General features: G+C 43.5%; 1 protein-coding gene across 5 annotated transcripts; it reads right to left on the minus strand.

The window, feature by feature from the left end:
• Positions 1-12,404: 12,404 nt before the first annotated feature.
• LOC105013056 (protein MCM10 homolog) lies at positions 12,405-18,459 on the minus strand. 5 transcript variants are annotated; one of them, XM_020050693.3, is made up of 10 exons: positions 17,355-18,459; positions 16,604-16,931; positions 16,301-16,511; positions 15,997-16,158; positions 15,765-15,898; positions 15,560-15,660; positions 15,379-15,469; positions 14,407-14,774; positions 14,150-14,282; positions 13,800-14,057 (listed from the first exon to the last, which is right to left on the minus strand). In XM_020050693.3, exons 4-8 carry the CDS (start codon positions 16,021-16,023, stop codon positions 14,684-14,686), a joined length of 444 nt encoding a protein of 147 aa, XP_019906252.3. In that variant the 5' UTR covers positions 16,024-16,158; positions 16,301-16,511; positions 16,604-16,931; positions 17,355-18,459; the 3' UTR covers positions 13,800-14,057; positions 14,150-14,282; positions 14,407-14,683. The 5 variants fall into 5 exon arrangements, 3 of the variants coding, with proteins under 3 accessions (XP_019906252.3, XP_028978996.1, XP_028978995.1); XR_002197364.2 differs by lacking the exons at positions 15,379-15,469; positions 15,560-15,660; positions 15,765-15,898; ... (2 more) ...; positions 16,604-16,931; positions 17,355-18,459 and adding exons at positions 12,405-12,562; positions 12,796-13,121; positions 13,415-13,521 and having other exon boundaries at positions 13,935-14,057; positions 14,407-14,671; XR_002197363.2 differs by lacking the exons at positions 15,379-15,469; positions 15,560-15,660; positions 15,765-15,898; ... (2 more) ...; positions 16,604-16,931; positions 17,355-18,459 and adding exons at positions 12,405-12,562; positions 12,796-13,121; positions 13,415-13,524 and having other exon boundaries at positions 13,935-14,057; positions 14,407-14,671.
• Between the last annotated feature and the right edge of the window lie 7,030 nt (positions 18,460-25,489).

The raw sequence follows: 25,489 nt of genomic DNA on the forward strand, positions 1-25,489 counted from the left end.
AGGAGGCCAAGACACAAAAGGTCATAGCTAAAGAGGCTGGCTGTTCACAGAGCTCTGTGTCCAAGCACATTAATAGAGAGGCGAAGGGAAGGAAAAGATGTGGTAGAAAGAAAGTGTACAAGCAATAGGGATAACTGCACCCTGGAGAGGATTGTGAAACAAAACCCATTCAAAAATATGGGAGAGATTCACAAAGAGTGGACTGCAGCTGGAGTCTGTGATTCAAGAACCACCATGTACAGACGTATGCAAGACATGGGTTTCAGCTGTCGCATTCCTTGTGTCAAGCCACTTTTGAACAAGACACATTGTCAGAAGCGTCTCGCCTGGTCTAAAGACAAAAAGGACTGGACTGCTGCTGAGTTACGTTCTCTGATGAAAGTACATTTTGCATTTCCTTTGGAAATCAAGGTCCCAGAGTCTGAAGGAAGAGAGGAGAGGCACAGAATCCATGTTGCTTGAAGTCCAGTTTCAAGTTTCCACAGTCAGTGATGGTTTGGGGTGCCATGTCATCTGCTGGTGTTGGTCCACTGTGTTTTCTGAGGTCCAAGGTCAAAGCAGCCGTCTACCAGGAAGTTTTAGAGCACTTCATGCTTCCTGATGCTGACGAACATTATGGAGATGCAGATTTCATTTTCCAACAGGACTTGGCACCTGCACACAGTGCCAAAGCTGCCAATACCTGGTTTAAGGACCATGGTATCCCTGTTCTTAATTGGCCAGCAAACTCGCCTGACCTTAACCCTATAGAAAATCAATGGGGTACTGTGAAGAGGAAGATGCAATACGCCAGACCCAACAATGCAGAAGAGCTGAAAGCCACTATCAGAGCAATCTGGGCTCTCATAACTCCTGAGCAGTGCCACAGACTGATCGACTCCATGCCACGCGCATTGCTGCAGTAATTCAGGCAAAAGGAGCCCCAACTAAGTTTTGAGTGCTGTACATGCTCATACTTTTCATGTTCATACTTTTCAGTTGGCCAACATTTCTAAAAATCCTGACACCTGGGTCAGAGCATCAGCAAAACTGCAGCCCTTGTGGGGTGTTCCTGGTCTGCAGTGGTACAGGAACACCCCACAGCACACCTTCAGAGGTCAAGTGGAGTCCATGTATCGTCGGGTCAGGGCTGTTTTGGCAGCAAAAGGGGAACCTACACAATATTAGGGGGGTGGTCATAATGTTATGGCTGATCGGTGTATATATATACAGATATACACTCACCTAAAGGATTATAAGGAACACCATACTAATACTGTGTTTGACGCCCTTTCGCCTTCAGAACTGACTTAATTCTACGTGGCATTGATTCAACAAGGTGCTGAAAGCATTCTTTAGAAATGTTGGCCCATATTGATAGGATAGCATCTTGCAGTTGATGGAGATTTGTGGGATGCACATCCAGGGCACGAAGCTCCCGTTCCACCACATCCCAAAGATGCTCTATTGGGTTGAGACTGTTATCCCATTTGTAACATACACTATAACTAATACTAGTAAACTTTCCGCCCTCCTCTATTTGCCTTCATTGCACATTTAGTATTGCCATTTGTACTGCATTTGCCTTCATTGCACATCTACACATTCTGCTTATATTATACATATACATAATACTTGTAAAAAACGTGTACATTTTCTGCACTCTATTTGCACTTCTGGTTAGATGCTTACTGCATTTCGTTCTACTGTACTTCAACTGTTCAATGACAATAAAGTTGAATCCAATCTAAAAATCTAAGTAAACAATTGAAATCACAGGCCATTCTAACTTGGGTGAATTTCACCACAGCAACTCGTAATGTGACCCAGTAGTATGTATGGCCCCCACTTGCCTGTATGCATTCCCGACAACACCAGGGCATGCTCCTGATGAGATGGCGGATGGTGTCCTGGGGGAAGGTGCCCCTTTATTGGACAAGGTGTATCAGGGTTGCAGGATTCAGGACTCCTACTTTGTGAGAAACAAAGATGGAATCTCACACAACACAAAGTTAAAACCTTGACTGGAGAGTTTAGCATTAACTTACTGAATTTAAAGTTGTGTGTTAATAAAAATGTTAAACCCCAATCTGATGTGTTCTAAATGTCCTAAATTGGGAATTACCATTTTACCAATGTTCCATAAACATAGCACTCACTTTCTTTCTCTCCTTATAGAGGGAACCTCAAATCACTGATCTTGTAGAAGAAATAACACAATTAGGCAAGCATGGTGTTAGTTTGCAACATAGATACATAACATGATGAACACATGACATACAAACACACAGACAATACATTTAACACTGGCCACTTAAGTCTAATTTGACATGTCTTTGTCAAGTTTCATAATTTAGATTAGCTCATATTTCCTACACTTTCATGTACAGGGAAACAATTGCCATTTAAATATTGCAGTAAAGAACCTGATTTTGCTCTATTTTGATTTATTTTAATATTGGGAATCTACTTTTCAAACAATAGGATGAAACCACTTAGATGAAAAGTCTGGCCTGCCATCCCTGCAGGATCTCTACACAGAGAGGGGTAGGAGGAGGAGCAAATGGATCATTACAGATCCCAGCCACCCATGCTATGGACTGTTTACCAAGCTACCATCAGGCAGAAGGTACAGGAGTATTCAGTCCAAAACTAACAGGCTACGGAACAGCTTCTTTCCTCAGGATGTAAGGCTGCTCGATTCAGGAACCCCTCTTCCCTTCCATCCATAGTCCCATGCAAACCTGTCACTTTATATCATGCTCATCTGCAAATTATATCATGCACACCTGTCACGTTTACATTGCACTATGGTTGTATATTTGGATTGTTATTATTATTGATGAGTGTTTTTTGTATAGTATTATTATTGATAGTTTGTGTTATCTTCATATTTCTATATTATAATTACTGTTACTTTTAACTGCACTGTCGGGAGTAGGAAAACCAAAAATGTAATTGCCATAACCTGTTTTTGTAAATGACAAATAAACCTTTTGAACTTTGAACTATGTTTATGCAAAAAATTACCCAAAACTTGACCAAATCCTTTGTCCATTGTTGAATACTTTCTCGTGGCACATCTCCCACAAAATCTTTGTCTAGCTGACTATTTTCTTCATTTACCTTTCTTCCCATCTATCCACACGTCACTTTTCTAGCACTCAGGCAAATATCACTATCATCTACTCCTATCAATTTACCCGCTTCGTGCATCACTTCCAATGAGTCTCCTTTCACACACTTCCTTACAAACAGACAGGAATTCTCTTCCCTCACACTTTCTCTGTTGCAACACTTATCTCAACAATTCTCTCTGCGCCTACACACTCCTTAACTTACTCCTCTATACTCCTCCTAGCAGGAGAGCGCTATGCTTTTCCATTCTTGGCCCCAACCATTTACACTCTACTATCACACACCAGCGGACTCCAACACGCCTGTGAGGGCCGGCCACTCATTCAGCCCCCACCCATGCTGTCCCCCAAAGTTTATGTCTGAGGCGGTACTAGTGGGGCACACTCATTCAGCCCCCACCCATGCTGTCCCCCAAAGTTTATGTCTGAGGCGGTACTAGTGGGGCACACTCATTCAGCCCCCGCCCGTGCTGTCCCCCAAAGTTTATGTCTGAGGCGGTACTAGTGGGGCACACTCATTCAGCCCCCGCCCGTGCTGTCCCCCAAAGTTTATGTCTGAGGCGGTACTAGTGGGGCACACTCATTCAGCCCCCGCCCGTGCTGTCCCCCAAAGTTTATGTCTGAGGCGGTACTAGTGGGGCACACTCATTCAGCCCCCGCCCGTGCTGTCCCCCAAAGTTTATGTCTGAGGCGGTACTAGTGGAGCACACTCATTCAGCCCCCGCCCGTGCTGTCCCCCAAAGTTTATGTCTGAGGCGGTACTAGTGGGGCACACTCATTCAGCCCCCGCCCGTGCTGTCCCCCAAAGTTTATGTCTGAGGCGGTACTAGTGGAGCACACTCATTCAGCCCCCGCCCGTGCTGTCCCCCAAAGTTTATGTCTGAGGTGGTACTAGTGGGGCACACTCATTCAGCCCCCGCCCGTGCTGTCCCCCAAAGTTTATGTCTGAGGTGGTACTCGCGGGGCACACTCATTCAGCCCCCGCCCGTGCTGTCCCCCAAAGTTTATGTCTGAGGTGGTACTCGCGGGGCACACACATTCAGCCCCCACCCGTGCTGTCCCCCAAAGTTTATGTCTGAGGCGGTACTCGCGGGGCTCACTCATTCAGCCCCCGCCCGTGCTGTCCCCCAACGTTTATGTCTGAGGCGGTACTCGCGAGGTTCACTCATACAGCTACATTCAAAGCTGCCCGGTCCTGTCCCACAGCAGTCTTCTTCTCCTACTGAGGGTGACACGGCGCAGTGGATTCGTCCATGCAGTCACTCGGGCCGTCGAGCCGGTATCACGAATCCTGCCTGCATCCAGCTCTCATGGTTGGCCCTAACAGACCGTGATGGGAGCACAGGACTTGGTTGCAACCCTCACACTTATTTGTATATGACCTATATTGTGGTGCTGTGTCCTACCTAAAAGGGGTAGCATGCCATTTACCCCCCTTTATTTGAATTTAAAAAACCCAAGTTCGGCAAGATCTTACATGGTATCTTTCTGCCCGGCCTGATGGTTCGAGTCACACAAACCACTAAATTAAAGTAAGAACATGCTTTCCTCTCAATGTGGCCACGTGCTGTTTGTGTGACCCGATCCACAATGCCCCAACAGCCAACAGATAGTCTGGCCTGAAGCCAATCTCAGCATTGATCAAAACATAGTTCGTTAATTTGGAGAGACCCATCTAGTGTCCCTGACCATCCCAGCGGTGCCTCCAATATAGATGCTGCTTTCCTTAGCATAGCTAGCTGCTTGAAAATGTGCAGTAGCCCAAGACGTCTTGTACCATGTATGTCTATACTCACTTCACACTGAGGTATACATCCATGCTGTGTTGTTCGGATGAATGACTGTTCTGAGGAAGTACGCAGAAGCTGGATGCCATTCTCCCCCAGCTCAGCTCACAAGCCTTGAACATCCACAACCAAATAAAAAGCAGTATTGGTGTAATGCCATTAGGTCAGCATAGATTTTTTTTTTTACTTGAAATATTTTACATTTTCTAACTCATGGAATCTCTAACCACTAACCATATACAGCTCTTGCAGTATGTCCAAATATACAAACTATATTCATAATGCTGGCCTACCACTAGATGGAAGTAGTTTCACAGAAAAGGGACATCTACTTAAATGAGAAACGGGTATCACTTCATTAAATTGAAATGGTATTTCATTAAAATGGCTGTGGCTTCAATTGCCAATTATTAATATTTACATTACGTGAGATCTGATCCCTCTGGTTTACCGATCCGTGAAACTCTCAAGTACGCTATATTATCTGTAATTATTAAAAGATTTTGGCGGACTCTAACTACGGTAAAAATAAACGTTTATATATAACGTAGTGTTACATAAATCGTGATCCCAAACAGCAAACTCTAAGAAATGTGTGTACGTTGTGATGGTAATTCCATGTATCGACACTCGGAGTAAGGAACACAGAGACAAAGTTCTCTCTGCACATTCTAACAGTTTTATTAACTATTATGCAAATATGAGAGACGCGTGAACCGCTTACACACATATAATCGTCTGAGGAGTCTCTGACTCAAAACATCATTTCAACAGTATTTATTACATAGAAAAAGGGGTGTGGTAAGATGCTGCCATCTGTTTACCCCAAAGGGCGGGCTGTCCCCCCACCTTATCCTTCCTATCATCTGCAACTTCTTCAATTCTCTGAGTTCTTACAGCATCTGGACAGACAATAGATGCCCCCTATGCAAATACCAGATCCCCCACATTCCTCTACCTATCTAAACAATGGGATTCAAGTCCTTTAATCAGTAAGAATGCATCAGGCTTCAGAAACTTTCCCAACCATGCCCTGTAAACTCTGGAGTGGGTTACCTTCCCCTATGGTCACACATTCCAGATTATGGATTTGCTTTTGGTAAAGCGAAACTTACTGGCACTGGTACTATAGTTAGATGTGTCTCAATATTTGTAAACAAATATGGAAAATCCATGCGTGAATTCATCACAACTCACAAATAAAAATAGGATTTGTTAATAAACTATACTAGATAATTTGCTCATATTTCAGTCATATTACAATTTGGCACCAATGCACCAGTGATGAAAATAATGCATATCATTTGATTGTTTCAAACCAGTTAAAAGTAAGGGCTAGCTAAAAGTAAGGGCTGCAGCACCCCTAGAGCTACTTCTCACGGCAAGGCCTATGGAGCGATATTAGTGTCACCAGAAATAGAATTTGAATTAAGATATTGAAATTGAAATAAGCAAAACATAATTTGAAATGCACACACTGAATAATTTAATTCCTACAATGAACTTGAATAGGTTTTGGAAAATAAATTGACTATAGCATTCCGTTTTAAACATTTATTCAGATTCAGTAAAAAAAAAAAATTAGTTCAAATATTCAGTTTAAAAATTCAGTTCAACTGATTCGACTGTTATTTTTATTCCTTCTCAATCTACTTTATTTGCTTGCATTACAAGAGGATAAACAGGAGCTATGTGTTTGAACGCAAAGTTGCGCAATGGTACTGTACCACCAATGCCAACGGTAAGTTTGAACAGTCTTATATATCGAGTCTCAAATACTGATTGACTACTTGGTAATTTGTGGAAGGCAGGATAGACAGTAGTAATACTGTAGTTAGCCAGGTAAACCTCAAGTTGTCGTCCTTCCCACGTTGGTGGACTATGCCTGTTTGAGGCATCGGCCCTTGTGCTCTCTCCTCCGCGTCCTGACCAGCTATAGGAATGGGATGGGTTTGACCAATGTCAATCTCATGCTGCAGTAAGTGTATCTGACCCACCTTTCACTCACTCAGGGTGAAAAATGTCTGAAACTCTGACGACAAATGTCACAACTGCTCCCGCTGCTGAGGCTCCAGGCCTTCATAGTTCTGCTCCCGTACTCCTTGCACAGCGGACGATGTGTCTTTCTCTCTTGCCCACCCGTGAATCTCAGTGTGCCTTCAGGTTCACCTGGCGAACCGCAGTTCTCAGGAAGTCCAACCCCCTACATACAGGGGTCCAGCAGCACCTCAGCCAGCCACAAGGAAACCCTCAGCCAGCCACACAGGGAAACACCCCACTGCTACCCCACGGCAACACGGACATTTGATCGATTTACCAAAAACTAATTTCATAAAAACTTTTTTGAGTGGTGAATATGACCTCCACTTGAGGCAGGCCATGGTCCTCAGTCGGAAAAGGGTGGCTTGCCCACTTCAGGTTGGTGGAGAGTGCCTGCCTCAAGTGGAGGAGTTTAAGTATCTAGGGGTCTTGTTCACGAGGGAAGGAAGGATGGAACGGGAGATTGACAGACGGATCGGTGCAGCTTCTGCAGTAATGCGGTCGATGTATCGGTCTGTTGTGGTGAAGAAAGAGCTGAGCCGTAAGGCGAAGCTCTCGATTTACCGGTCAATCTACGTTCCTACTCTCACCTATGGTCATGAGCTTTGGGTCATGACCGAAAGGACAAGATCCCGGATACAGGCGGCCGAAATGAGCTTTCTCCGCAGGATGGCTGGGCAATCCCTTAGAGATAGGGTGAGAAGCTCGGTCACCCGGGAGGAGCTCAGAGTAGAGCTGCTGCTCCTCCACATCGAGAGGGGTCAGCTGAGGTGGTTTGGGCATCTGTTTCGGATGCCTCCGGAACGCCTTCCTGGGAAGGTGTTGCGGTCCCGTCCCACCGGGAGGAGACCCCGGGGAAGACCTAGGACACGCTGGAGGGACTATGTCTCCTGGCTGGCCTGGGAATGCCTCGGTGTCCCCCTGGAAGAGCTGGAGGAAGTCTCTGGGGAGAGGGAAGTCTGGGCATCCCTGCTTAGACTGCTGCCCCCGCGAGCCGGCCCCGGATAAGCAGAAGATGATGGATGGATGGATGGAATATGACCTCGTAATTTGGCCGACGTAAGTTTATGGGGTGGTATGCTACAGAAAAAAACTGCATGTCATCTGACTTAACCAAAGCACCTCATTGGCTAAACTAAGGTCTTCTCTTTCCAAAAGCAGAACAATGTTTTGTTAAAGAGACAGTAGCAAAGACATGAACACAAATAGTATGTTGCCTTATGGCTAGAACATGCAGTAGAGGGTTTAGATTTGTATTTGAATTAAAAAGAAAATGTGCTGGGAGGGTTGGCTTCATGTGCCACCAAAAACCCCAGAAAACCATGGCTCACCTGGTTTTCAGCCGGCCCAAGTTCCTCTGTATTAACCTGCTCCTCTGCTCATTCCTCTGCCTCCCATTTGAAAGCAGCAAGAGAAACTTCCCCTCCCAAACTTTTTTATGACTGTTCCTATTACAATAGGGCATCTCCCCCTCAGCTCAGTCACAAGTCTGTCCTGGTATCCTGACCTGCTTCCCCTTACAGCTAGGATAGCAGAGTCCTTTACTATTTGTAGAAAACTAAATTTCCCTTCTAAAATCCTGTTCTTTATATAATCCCATCCTCTGTCACCACAATCCTATGCCGCCTCTCCTCTTCTATGTCCTTTTCTCCTTCTCCTTCCATTGACTTATCCCTCCACTCATTCCCCCCCTCCACACATTCTCCCTCAACTCCTTTCTTTTCTCCACCACCCTCCACCCAGGGGCATTGAAGTGGGGGGAAAAGTAGGACTGACTACCCAGGGACCCAATAGGGGAGGGCCCACAAAAATCTTGGAATGAAAATGTGTTTTTGTTTGCAAATTTTATTTCTAAGTTATTAGTGTCATAAATAAATGTAAACTGGTTGATTGACATTAAGCTGTATCCCAGGATACAGCTCTCTGAGGCCACTCTCACCGCTACAAAAGGCACAAATTAGTTTCATCAACCCTTAAAACCAGGATTTGTCTCTAAACGCAGCTAGTCTGAGATAGCTTTTCGGCTGATGTGAGGATACTTTTTAAACAAGTGTGACCCAGAAGTCACCAGGGCCCTGTCCTCAGGGGGTGCGCTGACCAACTAGCGAAAGGTTTTCAACTCCATATTCAACCTCTCCCTCTCCCTGTCCGTAGTCCCCTCCGGCTTCAAACAGACCACCATCGTCCCTGTACCACCTGTCTGAACGACTTCCGCCCTGTAGCACTGCCTTTCACCATCATGAAGTGCTTTGTGCGGCTGGTCAGAACTCACATCTGCTCCACCCTTCCTGAAACCTAGGACCCCTTTCAATTTGCATACCGCCCCAATAGATCTAAGGATGATGCCATCGCCCTGACGATACACTGCCTTCTCCCACCTGGCAACACATACATGAGGATTGTCAGGGAGATTTCTTGAACTGATGTATACTTAGTCCTACATATGTATAAATGAGTTGCTGCTTAAAGGTACTGAGTCCCCATGTTTAGATAAGAAAAGGAATATGGGAGAGGGGGATGTGGTATTTGTTTATGGTCATCATTGAATGGTGTCAGAAGATCATTGTTTTATCCATTAATCTGTCTATCATTTTGAACCATCAGTGTATCTGTTCTTTATCCAGATGCTGTGTGTCCCTTCAGAGTTGAAAAGGTTACCCACACGGCCCTTGGTTTAATGTGGGGGAGGACTGCCTGCCCCTTGGTTAAAACCTAGGTATTGACTGATCAAAGAGAATATGTATTGTTGACATAAGACACCTGGGCAGTATCTTACCACACCCCTTTTCAATTGTAATGAGTACTTTGACTGTTCTGTTTCCTCAGAGATTCCTCAGAGGTTATTCTGTAAGCCTTTGACACATCTCTCTGTTTGCAAATAAACAAATCGACTTCAGGAAGAGTCAGATGGGGGGTCATGCCCCAATACACATCGATGGAGCTGAGGTGGAGAGAGTCTCTGAATTCAAGTTCCTCTGTGTGTTCATCAAGGATGACCTCACCTCGGCCAGACAGACAAACTCGGCAGTGAAAACTGCCCAGAAATGACTTTACTTCCTGAGGATATTTGGCATGTCCACAAAAACACTCACCAACTTCTACACCTGCACCACTGAAAGCATCCTCTCAGGCTGCATTACTGCCTGGTACTGCAAGTCCATCCAGTGGGTGGTGAAGTCTGCAGAGCGCATTATCGGCTGCCATCTCCCCTGCTGTAAGGCATCTACATACACAATGCCTGAGGAAAGCACGGAACATCATCAAAGATCACAGCCACCCAGGCTATGGTCTGTTCACACGGCTGCTGTCGTCTGTTAGACGCTAACGGAGCATCACGAAACACACTTCCAGACTCAAAAACAGTTTTTTCTCTCAGTCCATAAGGCTCCTCAGTCAGTAACAGTGATCCATGATCATAATGAATATTTCAAATGCTAGTTTCATTTTTCTTTTATGTATATTACTGCCATACTTGCCATTTCTACAATATTCAGTACTACTACTGTACAGTACTACAGTACTTTTCAATCTGCTGCTATGTGTTATGTATATGATCACATTATCCTCTTGACATATGTATATTTTTTGCTGTGTGTTAATTTTCTTCTTAATTCACACTACATAGTTGTCTATGTGTCTGTAATATTCAATACCTCTATCAATGGCTGCTAGTTAACACTTATGTATATTACTGCCATACTTGCCATATCTACATGTTCAGTAAAACTACCCAGACTGCTGCTCTATCAAAATACTATCCAGATTGCTGTCAGCTGACAGTACTCTTTTTAAAATTGCTGCTAGTGCACAGTGTACACAATGTACAGGTGCTGGTCATAAAATTTGAATATCACCAAAAAGTTTATTTATTTCAGTAATTCCATTCAAAAAGTGAAACTTGTATAATGTGTACATTAATTCCACACAGACTGATATATTTCAAGTGTTTATTTCTTTTAATGTTAATGATTATAACAGACAACTAATGAAAACCCCAAATTCAGTATCTCAGAAAATTTGAAGTTTCACTTTTTGAATGGAATTACTGAAATAAATGATGAATTACTGAAATAAATGGTATATTGTTGCTTTATTTTATTATTTTCTGTCTACCTATATTTTTGCTTATATACTCTTCTTAATTCTAACTACATAGTTTGTCAGGTTCCATGTCATAAGATTTCCACTGTGCAGGATGATGCTGTGTTGTTCGGTGCATTTGACAAATAAACCTTGAAACTTGAGTGACTGCTATGATAGAGTCATGTATTTCCCCAAGAATGGTACAATCGAGGACCAAAAAAGAAAAGAAAGTTTAGAGAAAGAATGCAAACTGAGGGAAAACTGCTAATCAAATTCTTTGAAAATAGCTTGGTGATGCATATTTGCATCGTATAACATGGATCAATCAGTATCATAAATGTATCAGCATCTTGAATACAATGTCATATGCAGGGCTGGAAATGAAGCTTGCTCCCCCTCTGCTCACCTAAGGAGAGTCGTTGACTTTTCGGGCGAGTCTAATTTTTGCAACCCTTGTCCATCAACCTTTCAGTGCCGATTTCGTTTTAATATGCGAGAAAAGGCAGGTGCCATAAATGCTTTCTGTGTATATGAACGCATGACCATCCGAATTGCTGAGAATATGACTGATTAGACAGTCAATGCACGGTTGATTTACAGTATAAATAAATATCGTAGCCTACGTATCAACTGAAAGAAGCTTAGCGACACTAATATCAAGTTGCCTGTTGTATCGTTAGGCTTTAAGCAGGTTAAGAGGCTAATTTCAATCTAGGATTGACAATACATTATGTTTTATGCCTATAGAGGGATCTGTCCTTGTAGCAGGAAGTAAACCAGAAGATGTGTCAGAGGAAAATGAAAGGGAAAAGAACAAGGATGATTTTAAACAATGCAGATGAAAGCAAATATCACAGATTAATATTACTTATTTGAATGAGGTGTGAACAGTTCGTTAGTAATTAACGGGGTGGGCGGGCTGCTCCCATCTCTAAAAATCATTAGCGGTGCCCCTGCTCTCACCCCTCCTCACTCTAATCCTCCCTCCCCCCTCACTTACTCGTAGTTTGACTAAAATGATTAATATTTCCAGAGCAATCCCACACCCCACCAGGACCCAAAACATGTCTTGTAAGGTGTACTACAGTCGTTACCTGTCCTGATGGCCTCTGAATACGGGGTCTGTTCAATACAACCCACTTAGATCACTACAACACTTTAAATCACATCTAGGAGCTGCAACTGTGAGCACACATTCACTTTTTCATCCCTACTTCTCTTAAAATAGATCTTCAAACCATCTTGGTCCTTCGAAGACCAAGTATCAAATAAGATACAGGAGACAATTCCTTCAAGCGAGATCGTTGGAAAAATCACTGTATTTAATAAGCACATTGGTAACAGGGGTGGATACATCACTCAAAGCAATACAACCCAATTCATTAACAATACAGTCATTTATCAAAACAAACAGCTGCATAAGATAAAGACTAAGACGGTGATGATTGGGGGGAGCTTCATGCTGTTGAGAAACTTGGGCTGCTGGTCCCCTCGGGGCTGCAACAACTGTCCTGCTATCTCGGGCCCCAACTTCTTCTGTGGACACAGACAAGGAACAGTTACAGGAAGTAGTGGGTCCGAGGAGCAATCGGATTGGAGGAGGAAACGCTTACGGTCCAGCTGAACTACATAGCCACAATTACACAATGCCACAGTTACTGCAATAGAGAACACAGTGCTACAATGTGTTTGTGTCTGCACTGCTAGATGCGCCCGTGTGTGTGTGTGTGTGTGTGTGTGTGTGTGAGAGAGCGTACGGTGTCTCTCACCTGCAGTGCTTTGTGTGGCAGGCGGTCCAGGGCGATGGCTCTGTCCACAGGGGCATTTGAAGAAGCGCTTGGTGGCATGGTGCCAACACAGCTCATGTTTCTCCTCCACACGGCGATCAGCAGTCTCGAAGTAGGTGCACTTACACTGGAGACATGGTCAACAGCGTCCACTCAGCTACCACGTCAGATCAACGAACACATAGGCTGGTCAAATCCGTCTACTACTGCAGCTCAGCCGTTACGGAAATGTGAATATTGGCCGTTGAAATCCCGGTTGGTTAGACAGAGATGGGAGTCGGTGGTATGTCGTCAAAATAACTGACCACCTTAATAAAGACAGAAATTAATGTATAAAATAGAGAAAAAGACAGAAAGATGTTGTAAGATCAAATGGACAGTATTTACTATTACACTAATGTATCAGAGCACGCTCAAAGTCAGTGTGAGCACTGAACGCAAGAACGCAATTGGGAACACAATGTTTCCTTACGCCTAAATGGTGTCGCTAAAGGAAAATCTTGAGCTTTAATCTCCACTTAAGATTTCCTCCCTCTGTAATGAACTGGTGTGTTGTAAACGCTGATTTAATAAAACAATAAGCTTCACTCAAGAAACTGACCATTTTACAGGTAACCGCTCGACACTTCTGCTCTCGGATGTACCTCATCTTCTCCTCCATCGCCTCCTTCACCAGGGGATCGAAGTACCACTCCTGCAACTGGTACTCTGCTTGAATGGGGAGGAACTATTAAAACACTGCGGTAGGAGTCAGGGGGGACCATCACATTGTAATTAAGAATGGTTGTCAGTTTCACTAGGCTGGTTACAATAGTGGTAGTAGTGGTATTAGTAGTAGTAATAGTAGTGGTATTTGTAGTAGTAATAGTAGTGGTAGTAGTGGTATTAGTAGTAGTAATAGTAGTGGTAATAGTGGTATTTGTAGTAGTAATAGTAGTGGCAGCAGAAGTATTTGTAGTAGTAAAAGTAGTTGTGGTATTTGTAGTAGTAATAGGAGTGGTAGTAGTGGTGTTGGTAGTAGTAGTAATAGTAGTGGTATTTGTAGTAGTAGTATTTGTAGTAGCTTGGTCTTGCTAAGAACTCTCAGAGCGTCTCATGTGGTTAATGCATGGCTGGCTTACTGCCTGTAGTTCTGACCCATAGTGGGACTTAATGTTGAGGATCTTCTGGAACTCCTCTGATTGGATGTAGTCCATTTGTTCCAGCCTTTTGTCTAGGGTGGGCTCTTCTTCCTCGACCGCAGGCTGTTCGCCAGTACACAGGCAGAGGAAAGGGAATAAGTATGGATGCTGCTACTGGATCTGAGTGTGTGTGTGTTGGTGTGATTGGTGTGTACCACTGGTTGAGGACAGATTCTTCTGCACTCAGACGATGAGGGCCCTACTGTTGCTCCTCTTCCTCTTCACAGAGTTGGGGTCTTCCCTGGTCAGCCCAGACACCTTCATTCTCAGCGTCTTCAGAGCAGCCAACTAAAAAGGGAAGAACAGCCTGACCTTTAACCTCTACCCTCTTGACAATACCACATTATAGAAGTGTGAAGTGCAACGATGTACCCAGAGCATGAAAGCAGCTGATAGGATAACCACCACCTACTTTGGCAGCTGATAGGCTTAGTGCTGCTGGGGAAGGGAGAAGAGTGACGTCAAAAAAAAGATATTCTCCCCATCTTTGAAGCCCTTCCCCAGTGTGGGGTGTTGGGGGAAGCGGGGCTCTGGGTGGTCCTGGGGACCTCTGAGGCAACATTCGGGGGCAGTGGAGACCCCCGGGCTGGGGGACAGGCCCTGGGGACCCCAGCACTAGCTGAGTTCAGGAGTACTCTCTGCAGGATCTCATCCGCTCTCCGCCGACGGTTCTCCAGTAGCTGCTTCTGCTACTGTCGTTTCAGGAGGTCCGAGGCCAAAATAGACTGGACCCCTGCAGCGGCCAAGCCTACGGACCCCGGGGGAGTGAGGGAGGGAAGACTAGGTGGAAGAGAGGGTGTGAGAGAGAGACAGACATTAAACTAAGAGAGAAAAAGGTACAGTGTGATGGCTTTGCCTCTCGTTCAGACAGGCAGTTTGAGTTTTGCCCATGTCAGAGGCACAGGACAGCTGGTACAACCAGAACATCTCGGTCCCAAAAGGGTGAGAATCACTGACATCCAATCTATACTTCCAGAGACATGAATGGGTACCTCCCACACCGTAGGACGGTCACAGTCGGCCAGCTACTATGGTCAACATGACCCCAACCGACCTGGTGGTAGTGGAGTCGTGGGAACTAGTGGAGCCCACACCTCAGATCACCTCTCCTATGTTTAATCTCTACATTTCTGAGGAAGCTGCCTGACGTCACCTCAGCAAATTCAGTTTTTCAGTCTTGAATAAAGACATAACTGCTTGTCGGACCAAGAATAAAAATGTACCTCTTCACTATTGGAGGTGAAATTTATGAACTCAACTTTTTAAATCACATTCCAGTGTGTCCAGTTTTTTTAGGGTCTTTTTGCTGAGTGGATGACATTGTCTCACACACTCGGTCATTCCTGGATCCATGAAGACCAGAGTCAGTGAGCCCGTTAGCTACCTGAGGGTTTGGTGAGGGGCTCCCAGGGTCAGCAAGGACAACAGGTCCATGAAGTGATCTGAGTGGCCAGTCACATCGTCAGACACCAAGGCTGAAACGTCAAACAACACATTAATATAAGAAGAGCAGTGGTGTTAACCCCCGTCATCCCCTCCAAGACATCCTCCTCCCCCAGTCTTACCCAGTCTCCTGGCCTGGCTGGACAGCTGGTTGGCCCCCTTCACAAACAGGTTCCCCAGGGTGGTCTGGGTGGGCTTCTTGGAGCCAGATGAAGACCTAGCCCTGAAGAAGAGGGGAACGTAAATTCACACAACCCAGACAGCATCACACATCTAATACGCATACACACATAGGTTTATAGACCAACACACAGTATGTACACACACAAACTGGCTGTCGAGGAGAGGCCGCTATAGTAGAAACCTGTCTGACAGAGTCGTTCATTCAGGTTGTTGGTCTTCCCCTTGACCTTCCCAGAGAAAGACGACTGCAGCTCGGCATGCTGGGAACTCATCTTATACTAGGGTTGGAGAAAGGGAGAGAGAGAGACAAGGTAAGAAGCCTTGGATGGTTAGAATGACTGACACACTAGTGAAAGGAGGCAGAGAGGGGCCTCACCCCGTCAAATCCATCTATAGGCCTCATGGGGTTAAGGATTCCCAACACGGTGCCAGGCTCAGTCTTCCAGTGCTCCTTATGCACTTCACCAAACAGGAAGTAAGATACTCATACTTCCAAGTCATGGAGGTCAGACAACGACCAGATGCTGAATGTCTTACCCTACGGGAAGAGGGATAGAGAATCTCTACTTATACCAGCACACATGGTACACACAAGGTAGGCATACTAAGGTAAATAAAATCTATTAAAAAAGCATGAATAAATGACAACAAAAGTAAATATAGCTATATTTGTAGTGAACCTCAGTTGTTTCAGGTGAAGGTCAAACAGTTGGTGCTGTTTTTACACTGCTGTTGCTCTGCGGCGTGACTATGCTGAACAACACGGCAGAGGAGACCCAGTCGCTCCCTTCCAGCTTCTCCCTGAGCAGGCGCTCAGGCAACTGAGAGAGACGGATCAGCCTGCAGTCGGCCATCTTACAATCCATCTTCGTGGAGGACACCCGTGGCCGTCTGAAACAACCATCCGTTGAGACTCAGGGAAGTCGGCTCTATGTGTATCACTCCAGAACGTGTGTGCAAGAGGGAGGTGAATGCATTCTGACCTCAGCCACAGTCCAGAGTACTTCTCAATGGTGACCTCTTTAGGCAGGGATGGAAGGGGGTTCACCTGTCGGGCTGTCTTGCTCTGGGAAGGAGGTGAGGTATGTCCAGTACCGTTGGTCATCCCACTGCTGGCAACTGGCAGGAATTATCTGTGAGTCCTAATCTCCACCAACGGGCCTCATTTCTCTGGGGCGCATGCAGATCTGCAGGGTTTGACCTGGTGAGCTGTTCTTTGACCTCTGTGTTTGAACAGATCGGCGCTGAAGTCGGACGATGCCTGTAGCTTGGCGAGGACCCCAGTGTCTTGGCCAGACCAAGGCTTTCCCACTGTGGAAAACAACAGCGGAAGTGACAGCCTTAAACATCTCACCTCTTTGACCTTACACACATGCTAACACACACGCTTCTTACATGACATTAGGACTGACAACATTCAACCGCTCATTGTTTGTTCCAAGTTTGTTTTAGCAGAGCAGTCACCTAAAGAAAAATGAAAGAAGGAAGGATGACATCGTAAACCCATGCTGAATAAAGATGTCTCTCCCCTGACTTCTGATTGCATACATTTTGTTCATGGATCAGAAATAGACAGAATCTAACACATTACATAACATGTGTGCATATACATCTCAGAACATAGCTCTAGTTCAATTTAGCAGAAGGTGTATGAAGATGTGTTGTTTTTCCTCTATGGCATTGAAAAGTAATGCGATAGCAACTGTGAATATAACATAAAAGTGAGAGTTCAACCTTTTGGACGCAACACATGGCTCCTCCCTCCTTCATAAATTGACTGGAATGTAAATTATTTTAAGAGCAATTGCAGGAAATGCAGGTAGGGGAAGCAGCATTCAATGGTCATGTCTCCCACTTCATCAGGGGTGTGGCTCTTCTTCCTCTGGAAGGAGGACTGCAAACGTTGCCATGGGGACTTCCTGGCGTGTTGGACCTCAACATCCCAGGACAGCTCATCTATCAACTCCTGGAGAGTCTCCTCAGGGATGCTGGCCAGGGTCTGTTTAGAGACACGTGAGGCTCCGGATTGGGCACAGATCTTACGGGAGCCTTTTCTCTCCATGTCCACGTCCTGGGCAGGACAGGGGAGTACCCTGATAAGGCGGGTGCATCTTGGCCCGTCCTTGAGGGTCACCCAAGGATTTTGGGCCGGTGGGAGATCCACCGTGTGGCTCTCCAGAGATGGAAGCACATCCACCTTGTTTTGGCTCTTTTTGTTAAAGTAGGTTTTAAGCCGGTTAAAGAGGGACCTTTTGGCCTTCTTAGGTGCAGAATCCACAGCCAGCTCATTACTCAGCCTCTGGAGAGACTCTTCCTCTTGTTTGGTCTCCTCATGGAGGCGGGCAAGAGCCAGTTCTGAGAACCTGCCAGAGGACACTGACTGGGCCGACCTGGTCTGGGGATTACCAGACTGATTGTTCCACAACACCAGAGATGGTACCCTCCTGTAGCGGGTAACAGTTTGGCCAGACCTTGGGTGAGCACCGAAGGCCAGGGAGTCATCAGGGCTTGTACTGGATCCTTGGCTGGTCAGGCTGCCTTCTGATCTGTCCTTGGAGGCCATCAAAGTGGGTGCGGGGGCAGGCGGGCAGATCATGGTCCGGCCCCTGGATGTTGAGGGCCGAGCTGATCCGCAAAGTCTGTGCATATTCTGAATAAAATGGCAAGTTAGAGAATTGGCAGTTAATCCATAAAAGCATTGGCTGTATGGTTGAGGTGAAAATGATATAAAAAACAGGTGTTCAGCCTTTCAACAGTCCAGCCCATTATGATGCAATAATCCATGTTTAGAACCAACGGTTTAGTTCTGCTCCCACACCCCAGCAGGACCAAAAATATTCTTCTATCACTGTTTAGTTCTGCTCCCACACCCCAGCAGGACCAAAAATATTCTTCTATCACTGTTTAGTTCTGCTCCCACACCCCAGCAGGACCAAAAATATTCTTCTATCACTGTTTAGTTCTGCTCCCACAGCCCAGCAGGACCAAAAATATTCTTCTATCACTGTTTAGTTCTGCTCCCACACCCCAGCAGGACCAAAAATATTCTTCTATCACTGTTTAGTTCTGCTCCCACACCCCAGCAGGACCAAAAATATTCTTCTATCACTGTTTAGTTCTGCTCCCACACCGCAGCAGGACCAAAAATATTCTTCTATCACTGTTTAGTTCTGCTCCCACACCGCAGCAGGACCAAAAATATTCTTCTATCACTCTTTAGTTCCGCTCCCACAGCCCACCAGGAACAAAACCACGCTTTGTTTTTCAGTTTCGTTCTCATCCCACACCCCACCAGACACATAGTCAGACACCAAGGCTGAAAGGTCAATGAACACATTAATAGAGGAAGAGTAGTGGTGTTAACCCCCGTCATCCCCTCAGAGACATTAATAAAATTTAATCGCGATTTATTTGCCAAATATTGCAATTACGGTTATGATTTGCGATTGTCAAACATGCATGTACCCATGGGTGTAAACAGCGTAGATAATCTCACTTAAATGAGAGATCATAGACTACATAATGTGCTATTAAACTGAATAAAAACTAAGTTAAATACTTCAATACAGGCAACTGCATAATTCAAATGCCGTGTAATCTCTCACAATACCAGATGGAAGGCATACACATTAACTGTGAACGCACTTGCCGCAGCTCGAGGGTCCCGCCATGTCTTCGCTGTAGATTGTACTCCTACCGGTAGCTGTAGTACTTCTGATGTGTTACTGTATTTATAATAACACTCCAGTTTAAGATAATTCTGATTAAGTCGTGTCTGAGTTTTTACCAGTACTCTTCTACTCTGGTTAGCCTAATACTCTAGCTATTATTGGCAGTGGTTTCGGTCGCTATCATCGTTTTTTCGAATTGATCATTTTTTTATTTAGAAATGTTGTAATCATTCATAACCTTTCAAATTACAGCAAGGTTTTTTCGGTTTTCTAATCTAGCAATTTTCCAAATTAGAAATTGGTTCTTATTCTTAGTTCTTATTTCGTGTGTAGCCTACACTACAGTATTGCCAGTAACTGCAGGTATAGCGGGTTTTCTGTAACGTGCCTGTCTAAACTAGCTAATGCAGCTATAGTTAACACTTATGAACTACATACTTTACAAACATCTGCTTAGTTCGTTAAGCCGACATCGTTTCTAGAGCACCGTGTCATAATTTCGGAATCAGGTGGTTTTCTTTACATAGCCAACTATCTGACATATTAGGTAAAATCACTTTGGTAGTTACCATTGAATAACGTCATTAACTGTTTAGCAAGCCAACTAACGTTAACAAGCTACATTACAGCTAAGTCAACTACTACTGTAGTTATAGCTAGCTTGAATGGTAGCTTTTTCCCCAGCCAGACTGGGCTTAGTACAAGAAGTTTCACTTGCTGGGACAGAAATTAATACTTAAGTCGAGTTTGAGTATTCAAGGTATGTCTAAGCACGCAGTAATCATCATCAATCCAGTACCTGGCCTGCAGACCCGTTCGCAATTTGGTGTTGGGGGAATTTCTCACTTGAACTGAGTTGGCCAACCAAATTCAAGCTTTTGGGGCCAGGTATTTTAGAATGCTCCATGTTGATCAATATGTGCGATGCTCAATAGTGAGACCTTGGAAGTCTTTTCAATTGTACTACTTTTGGTAAAATACATTTCAAACCTTGTCTTCTTTTTTTTGTGAACTTTGTAAAATACAAGAAAAGTCAAACATTGCCTTATTTTTTTCTGTGAACTCTGTCCAGTGCTGTAAAAATACACAGTATAAAGGCAGACTGTAAATTTGAGTTAGTAAATTGAGTTACTCATGTACATGTGTAATACTCACTGTTGATCAATTGGTGCGATGCTCAATAGTCAGATAAAAGATTTAGGAACCTTGGAAATCTTTTGATACTCTTTTGAAATCTTTTGATACTTAAAATACAAGTAAAAGATAAACCTTGTCCTCTTATTTTCTGTGAATTCTGTCTAGTGTTGAACAAATACACAGTATAAGGGCAGACTGTAAATTTAGTTAGTTTGCATGTACATGTCTTTGAGATTCTTCAGAATAGGAAAATGATCTTGACCATGCCCTTTCAAGGTCACAATAACCCAATATGGTAATATCAATGGCAGAAATGAATTCAACATACCATAATTAGTCAAAATAGAGGTATTACATGTGTATAAACATTCAGAAACAAAGAAGTTGGATTTTCATCATAATCCGATGGCGGCCATATTTGATTTGACCATTACGTAATTCGTGGCACTATGGCGGACGAGCACCTCAGTGATTTTTCATGTATAGGGACCCACTAACTCAGTTCAAGTGAGAAATTCCCCCAACACCAAATTGCGAACGGGTCTACAGGCCAGGTCCAGGACTACATGTTTTCAAAGCATTTTTGTCATGTTCTCTATTGCTGTAATTTGCACTAGGCTACCGAGTGGAACATTAAAATATTAATTCCCAGCGCAAGATCATTTGGACACAGAAAATCTGCTAAGCAGATTCGAGAAGGTACACAGTTTTGTAGTCCATATTTTAACAAATGTCGAAATCCTTAATATGCATTCTCATTTCTCATTACAGCTTTCCCCTGTCTTTAAGAAGAACCACAGAGAAAGCAACTCCAGTAAGTGACTGTAAACACATATGATCAATAGAAATGCTGTAACAGGGATGTGTGCAATATGCTTGTTAGTGTTTTTATTATGCAGCTTTAGGGTAAGAAAAATGTATTGATATAGCTTTACATTATTGATATAATTGGCTTTTGTGTTCTTTAATATCAAGTAATATTTCACTTTCCCTAGTTATTGGTGCAGCAATATGTGAAGCATAAAAAATTTGCTTTTGTCATGTTCCATTAATATATGGGTCTCAAGGTAGATATCAAGGTAGATATGTAGACTGAGACCAGTAATACAAAAATACTAATAATATACAGTATCTCACGAAAGTGAGTACACCCCTTACATATCTGTAAATATTTGAGTATATCTTTTCATGTGACACTGAAGAAATTAGACTTTGTTACAATGTAAAGTAGTGAGTGTACAGCTTGTATAACAGTGTACATTTGCTGTCCCCTCCAAATAACTCAACACACAGCCATTATTGTCTAAACCGCTGGCAACTAAAGTGAGTACACCCCTAAATTAAAATGTCCAAATTGGTCCCAGTTAGCCATTGTCCCTCCCCGGTGTCATGTGACTTGTTAGTGTTACAAGGTCTCAGGTGTGAATGGGGAGCAGGTGTGTTAAATTTGGTGTCATCGCTCAAACACTCCCTCTTACTGGTCACGGGACGTTCAACATGTCACTTCATGGCAAAGAACTCTCTGAGGATCTGAAAAAAAAGAGTTGTTGCTCTACATAAAGATGGCCTAGGCTATAAGAAGTTTGCCAGGACCCTCAAACTGAGCTGCAGCATTGTGGCCTAGACCATACAGAGGTTTAACAGGACAGGTTCCACTCTGAACAGGCCTCGTCATGGTCGACCAAAGAAGTTGAGTGCACGTGCTCAGCGTCGTATCCAGAGGTTTTCTTTAGGAAATAGAGGTATGAGTGCTGCCAGCATTGCTGCAGAGGTTGAAGGGGAGGGGGGTCAGCCTGTCAGTGCTCAGACCATACGCTGCACACTGCATCAAATTGGTTTGCATGGCTGTCGTCCCAGAAGGAAGCCTCTTCTAAAGATGAGGCACAAGAAAGCCAGCAAACAGTTTGCTGAAGACAAGCAAACTAAGGACATGGATTACTGGAACCATGTCCTGTTGTCTGATGAGACCAAGATAAACTTATTTGGTTCAGATGGTGACAAGCTGTGTGGTGGCAACCAGGTGAGGAGTACAAAGACAAATGAGTCTTGCCTACAGTCAAGCATGGTGATGGGAGTGTCATGGTCTGGGGCTGCATGAGTGCTGCCGGCACTGGGGAGTTACAGTTCATTGAGGGAACCATGAAGGCCAACATGTACTGTGAAATACTGAAGCAGAGCATGATCCCCTCCCTTTGGAGACTGGGCCGCAGGGAAGTATTCCAACATGATAACGTGTTGGGCAACATGAATGTTTCTTTCACTAAAAGAGAGTTGGACTGTTTTTGAGTATTTTATTATGATAAAGTCTATGAATTTATATTTGAACAAATGGTGGACAACTACCCAGTATTTTCTGTATTTCATTCATTCAAGCAGGACTTTACTGCCATTGCAAGCAGGGATTATTACAATGCTTGTGTTGCGCTACGCTGTTTGTGACTGAAAGCCTATAAACTCCAAAGATTAGGCTGGCACCTATGGTGAGAATTTACATTAATAATAATAATATTGTTATACACAAGCATTCTGTACTAGACATTGGACATCTCAGTAGAATTGTCATTGATTAGCCCATAAATTATACATTTTAATGTGTAGGATAATGCATCCTTTTTTAGGCTGCATGCTTTATACACTGAGGCAACCGTTTTAAGTTAAATCATGTTATTTCTTTCCTACTGAGACAAGGGTTGCAGCACCTCCTGACAGATTTTGAAACCTACTTTTATCTTTGTATTTTATCCAAATTTTTTACGCATAACAGGGGCTGTAATGTGGTACCAGGTTTGGGATAGAAGGCTGTGGAGACCCTCATTGCTGAAGTCCTAAAACATGCACCAGCCCACATCAAACTGCAACTACCGGTAACTACACCTTTTATGTGGTCGTTATATTTAAAATCTGCCTGATTAATGTAATGGATCGGTTACAATACCAAATACATTGGTTTAAACATATTTATACCACAGTATTGTTGAATACGTGTTCCTGATTGGCAAGAAGTGAGTTCTAGAATGGATGTAAATTACTAATAAACAGGACTATTGGGTGGACATTAATTTCAGATATACAGGACACCTAATCATAATGTGAAAGACCAGTAATTATGTCTTGTGTGTTGTTATCATTTGTAATTGTAGTTGTTTTCTGGCTTTCACGTCATGATTAGGTGTCCTATCTCTCACCCAGCATGGCAATTTAACATTTAGAACGAATGACTGGGTCATGTCCATAGAAATAGAGCAAAGATTAAATGACTGGGTTGTGTCTGTAGCAACCAAAATATGAGAGCTCAAATTCACAAACAAAACATGTAAACAAACACATTCTAGTGGTAAACATAGTGACAAAATGTTTTAATCGGGGGGTTTTGAGAACAGCTGGGCGGAGGGGGAAGATAGATTGGATGGATGAGCATGCCACGTTACTGTCGATGAAAGCTAAAAGTCACTGTCTAATGTCATCAGGGGTGGTGAAGCCACAACAGAGAGCGGCAGCAGTATCCCCAGCACCTGTACTTCCCACAACACTGCTAGTAAATGTTTGCTTAAGTTGTTGTTTGTTGGCCACTGGGTTATAAGAGGGATAAACACCTCAGTACATTACCTTGGAATAATGAACTCGCAGAAGAGTTCAGTATTTATCTCTTACATATATAACCATTGAGTCACCTCATAAATACTCAAATGTAAAGATATTTACCGAGTTCACACAATGCATGATTCAAAAAGACATTTGATAATAATGTCAAAGTGATATAATAAAATGATTAGGAAATAACTGAATCAGATTTTGGACAATGTTTGATACTCTTTTTAAATTTGTTTTCATTGTCCATGATCAGGTGCAGTTCTGGGTCCCAACAACAAAGTGAAGGTGAAGACAAAATTGATGACTCATTTCTGACAACGATGAAGAGTAAATGTGATAATATCACTTGTGATCAGTTGATAGTTGAATTTCAATGATTCGAGAAGGATATAACTATTGGTGGACAAATTGCCATTGAAGACCTGGAATTTAATTTAATTTAATGCAGAAGAGCTAAAGGCCACTATCAGAGCAACCTGGGCTCTCATAACACCTGGCCAACATTTCCAAAAAAAAAATTGTATTGGTCTTAAGTAATATTCTAATTTTCGGAGATACTGAATTTGGTTGTCAGTTAGTTGTCAGTCATAGTTATCACAATTAAAAGAAATAAACATTTGAAATATATCAGTCTGTGTGTAATGAATGAATATAATATACAAAGTTATATTATAAAAAAAGTTTCACTTTTTGAATGGAATCACTGAAATAAATCAACTTTTTGATGACATTCTAATTATATGACCAGCACCTGTATACACAGGGGTTTTTCTGCATTAAAAGTTCAAAGGCAACATCCTTCCCAAAATCTTGCACCGCCTCCGTGTGTTGGCGTGGTGAAACATGATTTTGTGCTCATATAGAAAACGAAACACCGCACCTAAAAAGACGGTAGGAGGAAACTTTTTCCATATTGAGTGTTGCCAGGTGGGGTATGTTTACTATTCAATTGGGCTATTTTTTATGGCCTTAGGCGGGTCAATTTTTATCTGGGGTCTTCGGCAGAAAACCGTTTGTGTTCAATGAAATCTGGCAACCTTGCATATAGGACCACACACGTCCAGACTTCGAGGAGATGAGTAATGTCGAGAAAACAAGTGAATGCCAGTTTTCTTTTACATGTCAAAAAATTCCATTCAAACTTAACCTCAAACTAAATCTAATCCGCATAACATTTTTTAAAACTTTTCAGGTGACTTCTATAGAAGCAAGGTGTTGGATGGGATGAACCTCTTCCCCTGGAACTAAAGCCAATGGGAAATGTGGCTGAATGACTTCAGAAAACCCACATACAAAGATGTTTCATTCCTCATAACATTGGCAAAATCCAAAAAATAGACCTGCATCATTTTTCAGACACCAGCAACAGTGGTTATGGCCAATGTTCATATATTGGGATTGTTTCTGATGAACAAGTGCATTGTGCATTGGTCATGGTTAAAGCCAGAGTACCACCCACAAATGTTATCA

This window comes from Esox lucius, chromosome 11 (genome assembly GCF_011004845.1).
Source record: "Esox lucius isolate fEsoLuc1 chromosome 11, fEsoLuc1.pri, whole genome shotgun sequence".
Classification (NCBI taxonomy): domain Eukaryota; kingdom Metazoa; phylum Chordata; class Actinopteri; order Esociformes; family Esocidae; genus Esox; species Esox lucius.

Coding starts and splice junctions, on each gene's coding strand:
- LOC105013056 (XM_029123163.2), bottom strand. CDS start 18,267: ATGCACAGACTTTGCGGATCAGCTCGGCCCTCAACATCCAGGGGCCGG.